General features: G+C 46.3%; 1 protein-coding gene across 1 annotated transcript in view; it reads left to right on the top strand.

The window, feature by feature from the left end:
* Positions 1-6: 6 nt before the first annotated feature.
* The window catches only part of KIAA1755 (KIAA1755 ortholog), a 38,734-nt gene continuing 29,337 nt past the window's right edge, over positions 7-9,403 (top strand). The window contains exon 1 of the mRNA XM_010829243.1: positions 7-92. Coding sequence (XP_010827545.1) covers positions 90-92 — 3 coding nt within the window. The 5' untranslated portion in view covers positions 7-89. The remainder of the gene's footprint in view (positions 93-9,403) is intronic.

Raw genomic sequence — 9,403 nt, forward strand, 5'->3', positions numbered from 1 at the left:
GACAGACGGAGGCACCGACGCGCTGACCGGACCCTCTGAGAGTCACCCGGGAGAGGAGCAGCCGCCGCCGAAGCTTGTACCCCGTCACCATGGTAACTCCTGCCAAGGCCTGGACCACCTTGCTCTGTCCCCTGTTGATGGGCACAGCCCTAGAGAGGGATGTCCAAGGCAGATTCCTTTTACGTTGAGACCACCTTCAGTTCCTGGCCAGGGGTCTGTGCTTAACTGCCCCCACCAGAAGGGGTGGGGTGGAGGGTGCAGAAACCCATCTCTGGCGATGGCTTCCTTCCCTCCTCTCTGGACCTGCTTCTGTCCTTGTGTGAAGTGGATGCATTAAGATTGGATGTTTGGTAAACTCTGATACTGCACCATCCCATTGCACAGACCAGAGCTGAAACCTAGCTCTGAACCCTGGACAAACTTGGGGTGGTGTTACATTTCAGACCTGAGGCTGAGGGTCAGATATGTGCATTGTTGTCACCGTGTTTGGATGGGGAAAGGGTTCAAGTCCCCTCTTAGCCCAGTCGGGCACCACAGGGCAAGGTGGGTTAGGGTACCAAGGGGAGAGGAGGGACTTGTTCACCCAGGCTTGGCGTGGTGTTGCTGCTTTCGACTCAAAGAAACAAAGTCAGGTCTACTCATTGGTCCAAGAGGAAGTGCTCCCATGGGAACTGGGTGGGGAGGTAGGCCTAGGGGAGTGGGAGAGAGAGAAGGGAGGGTTATACCCCCCATGCCATGTCTTTCGGAGCTGGCACCTTGAGAAGGCTGGGGTGCTGTGTGTGTGTGTGTTTGTGCCAATATCTGGAAACAGAATGAAAGAAAAGCTTGTTTTCAAGGAATCTCAGCCCAGTTTCAGCCAGGAGCCCCGGGCTGGTTCACAGAAGTGGTGGGGATTTGGAAAAGGGCTCCAGGGACAGGTCACAACTTTAATCCCTGTGATGAATGAGGTTGAATCTGTGTCAGTTGAATTTGTGCACATGCCGACTTCTATACAGACAGGTTCACACATACACACACAGAGCATGCAAACATTCTCACACCGCTGAACACACATGCCCTCTTGAACCCGAGCCTTGTATGCCTGCTCCCCCAGGTTGCTAGAATATGAGCATAATCACCTGCATATACACCACAGACATACTGTAAAACCAGACTCCTAAATCCACGTACCACAGGGCAGGTGTACACACACGTCGCTCTTGGAGCTGTTTGACAATAGTCATCATAAGTTAACAGATCTTCACCTCTCACCACAGGCAAGGCTCTGAGCTGGGCAATTTACATACAGGAGATCATGTAACTCACACCTCCTCCAACAGTAAACCTGCTGTATCTCCACCCCACAGATGGAGACCCAAAGCTCTGGGAACTTAAGTGACTGCCCAAGGGTCACTCTATCAGGAAGTGGCAATTAGGACACCCTGAATTCTGAACTTGCACTGGGTGGTCTTGGCCACCCCAAAGCCACTTTTTCTGGCTTCAGACTTAATGCAGTTATTTGTTTTAGAATCCAGATGCCCTGCTGAGCCGCAGACACCTCAGATCAAGGCTCAGACACTGAGTGGCTCCTCTCAAAGGGTGAACAATTCTTTCCTGAATGGGAGTGAGGGATGGATTTTCCGCTTATCTCTGTCTTTAAATATTAAAGGTTGCCACTTGCCCATCTTTTCTGGAGTCAGCGTACTCCAGCCGCTCTGACTTTGGTTTCGAGTTTTCATGTTTCGTGCTCTCTTCTGCCACGGGGCCTTTGCACAACTGCTCCTTCCAGGTGGAACACCTTCCTCTAAATGAATTCCTATTCATCCTGTGTATCTCCACCCGATGTCACCTCCTCAGGAAAGTCTTTCCCGAATCTTCTGCCTTTCACTCTCGCATGCTATGTATCTCTACATCCTGGCACCCATCACAGCTGTAATGTTTGTGGGGTGATTTGATTAATGGCCATTTAGTGTTCTGGGCAGCCCAAGGTCACAGAATCTTATGACAGGGGCTTAGGGCTTACCTAGTCCCACATTTCTTAAATTTCCATATCATTATAATAATTTTTGCATAACTACTTACTGGATAAGGTGTAAAGAAATTACAAAATGTACTACTTATTATTTACTTAATATTTTCTTGAAATCAACTACTTTGTAAGTTTAAAAATATATTTAAATAGGAAATCTTATGCCCATGAAAAATCAGTATTCATTGTCATTAATAGAAAGTAACTGTACAAATAAATGCAATGAAAGTGAATATATATTAGAAAATTGTGGCTGGATCAAGTTGGATATAGATGATTCTAAGCCTAGGACTATTTTCTTTCTCTTAAAAGAAGTAGTAGCTAAGTGTCTGAGAGGTGTTCCAGGTATATTGGCACTGAGCTTTCTCTTTGGTCTCATAAAGAGGACTGGGAGAGAATTAGAATAACTTTCTTACTGTGATTTCACATCAAGTTCATGTCCCCCCAAATCATCCCATGGGCCACCTGTGATCCCACCCCATGCTTTGAAAAATGCTGGTTGAGTCCAATTCAATTCACTCAACATTGCGAAGTACCTATCTTTGCAATGGTGGGTGGTCCTCCAAAGCACCTACTGTGTGCCAGGCCCTGTGTAAGGATCAGGGCCTGGAGATGAGTCAGCCCTGGTCCCTGCCTGGGGGGCTTGCAGTCAATGGGGAAGGCAGACCACTCCCTGGGAATTCTGTGCTGAATGATGAGCAGTGGAGTCCATCACTTTGCCTGGAAGCACATATATCATGAAAAAATTAAAGTTACGGGTCGGGGGAGTTCTTTGGTGGTCCAGTGGTTAGTACTCAGGGTTTTCAGTGCCCTGGGTTCAATCATTGGTCAAGGAACTAAGATTTCCACAAGCGGCCCCCCCCCAAAAAAAAATGCAGGTGGAGTAGGGCTCTAAAGGAAGAGCTCACCCAGTCTGGGGAGGAGCTTGTGGGAGTTCAGGATGTGCTTCCCAAAGTGGGGACTCCACAAAGGGTCCTGGAAGGGGAGATTTCAATGGCACTTAGATGAGCATTTCTCATTTTACAGCTTTTCATCTTAATGAGTGTTGCTGCTGCTGCTAAGTCACTTCAGTTGTGTCCGACTCTGTGCGACCCCATAGACGGCAGCCCACCAGGCTCCCCCGTTGCTGGGATTCTCCAGGCAAGAAGCAGGAACACATGATAATAAATACAAATAAATTCAAGTTGAGAATGAATTGACAGAAAGATGAATAGGAAGTATTGGGCTGGCCAAAATGTTTGGGAAAACCCAAACAAACTTTTTGGCCAACCCCATAAATAGTGGATATTAAAGAAACAATAAATTAGGCTAGGTGAACAGTAAGAAAAACTCATTAATGAGATACATGGGTCATTGGGAAGCCCTGAGCTAGGGTGTATTGTGTATTAGACATAGGAAGGGGATTCTGGGGAGATTAATGGGCCACTAATGCCAGGCTTGGAGAAGGAAATGGCAACCCACTCCAGTATTCTTGCCTGGAGAATCCCATGGAGGGAGGAGTCTGGTAGACTACAGTCCACGGGGTTGCAAAGAGTCGGACATAACTGAGCTACTTCACTCACTCAATGCCAGGATGAGCTGCTCAGGCATTGGGGAGCTTCTCAAGATAGTTGAACAGTGGAAGGTACAGTTGAGTCTGTGTGTTAGAAAGACCATCATGGCCAAAGGGGAGCCTAGCCAGGTGGCAGGGAGCCTGGGGAAGAGGCAGAAGAACTGGTAGTTATGTGGGCAGGTTCATATGCTGGCTCTACCATTGACTTGGGCTCAGTTTCTTAATCTGTAAAATGGGAATAAATATACCCATCCCATAGAATTGTTGAGAAGATGAGATAAAAGAATGTATGGAAATGTTTTAGCATAAGACATGCCACAGAAGACTTGCTCAGTAGGAAGAAGCCCTAGTTATAATAGTTATTAACCTTATGTGGTTTGGGTGGGAGATGAACCCCAGGGCAGAGACAAAAGAGCCAGGAGGGAAAGGAACAAACACAGAACTAAGGCCCAGAGAGGTGAACCAAATTGCTCAAGATCACACAGATGATACACAACAAAGCTAGACTTGAACGTGGGCCTGCTGACTCCCACTTGCTTTTTAGTTCACTGCATCTGAGTTGTTTTTCCAGTTTCTGAAAGTTTTTTTTTTTTTTTAATAAGGAGCCAATTCTCACTCATACTTCCACCCACACAAAACTAAAAAGGATTCAAAGCAGGAGAAGCTTTAGATGGATGTGAGCAATAACTTCCTGGCACCCAAAGCAACAGAACACTGGTTAGATTTTCCTGCCTGGAGGAGTTCAAGGGGTGGGTCCCAGGTAGTTGAGCCTGGTGGTCACAGCTTGATACCCACCAGGCTGCATCAGGCTCATAGATGTATTCGGTTTGGCCAAACTTTAAAATATTGGGAGGTTTTACTAAAATGTCAGTGGATCTGGCAATGCTGGGCAAAGGCAGCACTGGGCTGGAGCTGATGAAATGGGGCATGTGCCCCAGGAGCCACAGCTCCCTACGGCTTCCCTGATTCTGAGGCCCACCATAAGGGGTCACTCGCCAAAGGGCTAGAGGGGTTATTTTCTCACACAGAGACCAATTCCGTCTTCCATGTCAACTCTCAGGCCTCTGTAGGCATTTGCATCTGTGGCTGCTGGTTTAGACCTTCCCTGGACCTGAGTAGGAAAATGGATGAGACAGCCCTTTGTAAACTTTCTCACTACCTGTGGGCTAACTGACCCCATTGGGAAACCACATGCCAGGTCCAATCCTTCCTGGATCTGATTATACCTTGAATTCTAGAAAGGCCCCACTTGGAATGGCCTTGGAGATAGATAAGCCCAATGCTTCCATTTTACAGATGGGGAAACTGAAGCCAAGATGACTCGGTGAGTCAACGGTGGAATCTCATCTTCCCTTGGCATTTCTGCCACAGAGGGGAGTAGGGGTTGAAGGTCGTAGCCTGAGGATACTGCTTACCTCAGCTTTCCTCCACCCTCTCTTTTCCCAAGCTTGGAGGTGCCGATACTAGGTGATGCTAAAATCTGTGCCTGTCGGAGCAAATGCGTAAAGCTGGACCTTTAAGAGCTCAGCCCACCTCTCAAACGGCCCAGCTAACCACAGCTGGTGAGACCATTTAAAAAGGGAACCAGACTTAGAAACACACACACACAATCACACTTTTATATCCCCGCCCCCCCCCCCAATTATAAAATCTCTACAGGCTAGTTACAGAGTGTTCGGAAAATCCAGCGACTGAGGAGGAAAATTAAAACTGCGACTTACAAGCCCCTGCCCCTCACAGCCCTCAGGGGTAACTACAGTTAACACTTTATTTCATGGCCTCTCAGCTTACACACATTTTTACACAGTGGAGATCACACTGCATGGGAATTTTTCTTTAAAAAAATTCTAATAGTCACAAGAATACTTACCGCTGGAATAGGAGAGTGGTCTGGGTGGGGACCTCTTTCTTGCAGGGAGGGGCGTGGAAATCTTGACCTTTCGATTCGGGTAGTGGTTCCAGGAGTATGTACAGAGCTAAAAATGCATCAACCTGTGCCTTTTATGTTGTGTTAGCTGTTCAGTCATTTCCGACTCTTCGCGACCCAGCAGGCTCCTTTGTCCATGGAATTCTCCAGACAAGCATACTGGAGTGGGTTGCCATTCCCTTCTTCAGGGGATCCTCCCAACTGAGGAATCGAACCCAGATCTCCTTCATCGTGGGCAGATTCTTTACTGTCAGAGCCACCAGGGAAGCCCGTGCACTTTCTGTTTGCTTACTTGATAAAGACAAGACTTAAGATTACAATAATAATAGAGGCTCTTTGCAAAGACATTGATCAGAAATTTACAAACACCCATACTCCCCGCTCGTCTTATGCCCAGACAAGACTGCCGGGAACAGACACTCTTCTCTGTCCTTTGGCATCATACAAGGTACCATGGGTCATTCCAGAAGGTCTGTGAGCATTGTACAGGTGCCAGCCTTGCGGGCCGATCCGGCCAGGCCCATTGGTGTTTCCATCTCTGGCACTTGGTCACAGGGGAGGGGGCTGGAGGGCTACAGACAGGCTCTGGGCGGTGACACCCTCTTCTTTCTCAGCTTCAGGCTGTCTCCTGCCTCAGATTCTGTCGAGGAGCAGTTAAAGGTGCAGCCAGGCTGTGCTCACAGGGGAGGAATGGAAACATGTTGATTAAGTTTCACGGAAATCATTTTGAGGGGCCCACGTCTAGCCGACGGTGTTTGGGTTCCTGTGGTCCCAGGCTGGGCTGCTCGGTTGATTTTGAGTGGAGAATGGCCAATTTTCCTCTCTGCAGCTGCCTGGGCCCCGTCACTGTGTGCTTCCCCCAATACTTGGACAGCTTATGAGCCCCTGGGGTTCAGGCCTGTAGCAGGTAGTGCTCTGGCCAAGAGCTCAGACTCATGTTAACTTAGAACATTCTTCCTTTTTACTGGCTGCTCCATATATGGTTAGAGTGTGCGGCCAGCTGAGCCAATGTGTAAAAGCCAAGGCCTCCCAGGCTACAAGCCTCTGACCGTGAGAGGTAAACAGAGTCTTTAGGCCCCACTCGAAACAGGGCAAGACAGCTGGGAAGGGTGCCCCCAAGTCTGGTGGCTGTTGGGGGCCCCAAGGCAGACTCCCAGTGATGAGGCAGAGGGTGGATTTGACCCTCCCAGACCTGGGTTGGATCCTGGCTTTTTCTCCCCTTCTCTGTGACCTTGGGCCAGATCAACCTCAGTTTCTTTATCTGCAAAATGGGATGTTCCTGTTTTGCCCCTAGGATGGTTGTGTGTGGCCAAGCAGTGTGAGTAGAGAGTGTGGTTCACAGTAGGTGCCTGGAAACTGTTGTTAGTATGGGGGTGACCCTTGTGGATTCGGGAAGGGACCAGATGTCTTCATATAGAGGCCAGGACTTGAGATTTGTTCGACAGAATGAGTAAAAATAAATAACAATTAATAACAGTAACAACAACAGCAACAACTTTTACTTTTCTTATGACTTCCTACATCCCTTATCTCCTTCTATGTCCAGAATAGTCATCTGAGCAAGACAGGCAGGGGACTAGAATTCATATTTACAGATGGGGAACTGAGGCTCATCATTTTTTTTCCCCCAGACATTGGGATGCAGACTGTAGTTGAGTCACAGGTGGTCCTAGAGTGAAACTAAGTAACGTGGAATAGTGTGGTTAGAGTCTGTCTCTTTCAAACTCTCCTCTGATCTGAGCACCCAGGGAGTAAGCCTCCCTCTGTGAAAAGATGTCTTTAACACCTTTCTAGAGTGTGGTGATCAGAGAGTGTTCTGACCTTCAGGAAGTCACCAAATATCCCTAGAATTTAATGGCAGTATTTGTTTTCATTGTTTACTGTTTGTTTTCAATATTTTTTAAAAATATAGTTGACTTACAATGTTATGTTAATTTCTGCTGTGCAGCAGGGTGGTTCAGTTATACATATATACACACTTTTTATTATTTTCCATTGTGATTTACCAGAGGATATTTTTTAAAGCAAGCGCTGCTTTCTTAGAAGTTTATTTACTGTTTTTATTTTTGGTTGTGCTGGGTCTTTGTTGCTGTGCACAGCCCTTCTCTGGTTGTGTGAGCAGGGAAGGGGCTCCTGTTTGGCTGTGGCTTCTCACTGTCGTGGCCTCTCTTCCCTACTTCGTGCTGTCGTGGCTACGGGCTCTAGGGCACACGGGCTTCAGTATTGCTGCATGCGGGCTCAGGAGTTGAAGTGCAGGGGCTTAATTGCTTCATGGCATGCGGGATCTTCCTGGACCAGGGATTGAACCCATGTCTTCTGGGTTGGCAGGTGGATTCTTAACCACTGGACCACCAGGGAAGTCCTACCATAGGGTACTGAATGTAGGTCTCTCTGCTACACAGCAGGACCTCGCTGTTTATCCATTACCTTTTGTTTTTTTTTTAATTAAATTTTACTGAAGTATAGTTGCTATGCAAATCCATTACTCTTTTTTTTTTTAATGGTTTATTTTTATGGAAATTGAATAGTAAAAATAGATTTTATATAATAAATGTGTAATTATTTTATAGTTATATATTAAATTATTTGCATAAATATACACTTACAGAGGGGCTTCTCCAATGGTTCAGTTGTAAAGAATCTACCTGCAATGCAGGAGACACGGGTTTGAGGTCTCAATCCCTGGGTTGAGAAGATTCCCTGGAGGAGGGCATGGCAACCCACTCCAGTAGTCTTGCCTGGACAATCACACGGACAGAGGAGCCTGGCAGGCTACAGTCCATAGGTCACAAAGAGCTGGACATGACTGAAGCAACTGAGCACACAGTTACATGAGATATACATATATATGGCTATTATAATAATACATGTAAATATACTTATGAATAAATATAAACGAATACATATTTCAATACATTGAAAAAATAAGTATCAGTTCAGTCACTCAGTCATGTCCGACTCTTTGCAACCCCATGAATCGCAGCACGCCAGGCCTCCCTGTCCATCACCAACTCCCAGAGTTCACTCAGACTCACGTCCATCGAGTCAGTGATGCCATCCAGCCATCTTATCCTCTGTCGTCCCCTTCTCCTCCTGCCCCCAATCCCTCCCATCAATAAAATAATATAAAAACTACCCAATGCATCTTTGGTTTATTTTTGGAGTTACATTCTAGTTAGGCCAACTTATATTGATTTTTCCATTTAAAGTAGTGATATAATAATAATTGTAACCTGACTACAAAAAAAGCAGTGATGGTTGTCGTTTAAAGTGCTTACTAAGTGCTAGACTTTGGCAGAGAATCTACGTGTACTCTCTCACTCAACCTGTCTCAACTCTTTAACGCAGGTAGGATGATAGTCTCCAGCTTTAAAGATGAGGAAATGGAAGCAAAGAGAGTTAAGTAACTTGCCAGGTCACGTGACCAATAAATGGCAGAGCTAGACAAACCGACAAAAGTCCAGCACAGCTGAAAATAATAAATAAATGATTTTTTTTAAAAGATGCAATTATGTATGTAAGTTTTTAAGAAGTAATAAGCGGAGGGACTTACCTGGTGGTCCAGTGGTTAAGCCTTTACGCTTCCACGGCAGGGAGTGTGAGTTCCTTCCCTTGTCTGGGAACTAGAATCCTGAAGCGTGACCAAGAGATTAAAAAAAAAAAAAAGTGAGTGGATTTGAAGAAAAGTAGTAAATGATGATAGTACAAAAGGTATTAAAAAGAAAAGGTATTCAGATACTCTAATATTCATGAAGGTGACAATAAATGATTAAATTTCCAAAAACAAAACAAAACATAGCTAGCCCAACTCCATGTGCCCACGAGGAACGAGGCCCAGCAAGGAAGTGCCTACTCCAGGCAGCACAGCAGAGTAGGACGTAGGAGAGGGGAGGGACGGGTGGCAGCCTGAGTTAGG

This window comes from Bison bison, unplaced genomic scaffold (genome assembly GCF_000754665.1).
Source record: "Bison bison bison isolate TAMUID 2011002044 unplaced genomic scaffold, Bison_UMD1.0 scf7180017864500, whole genome shotgun sequence".
Taxonomy (NCBI): Eukaryota; Metazoa; Chordata; class Mammalia; order Artiodactyla; family Bovidae; genus Bison; species Bison bison.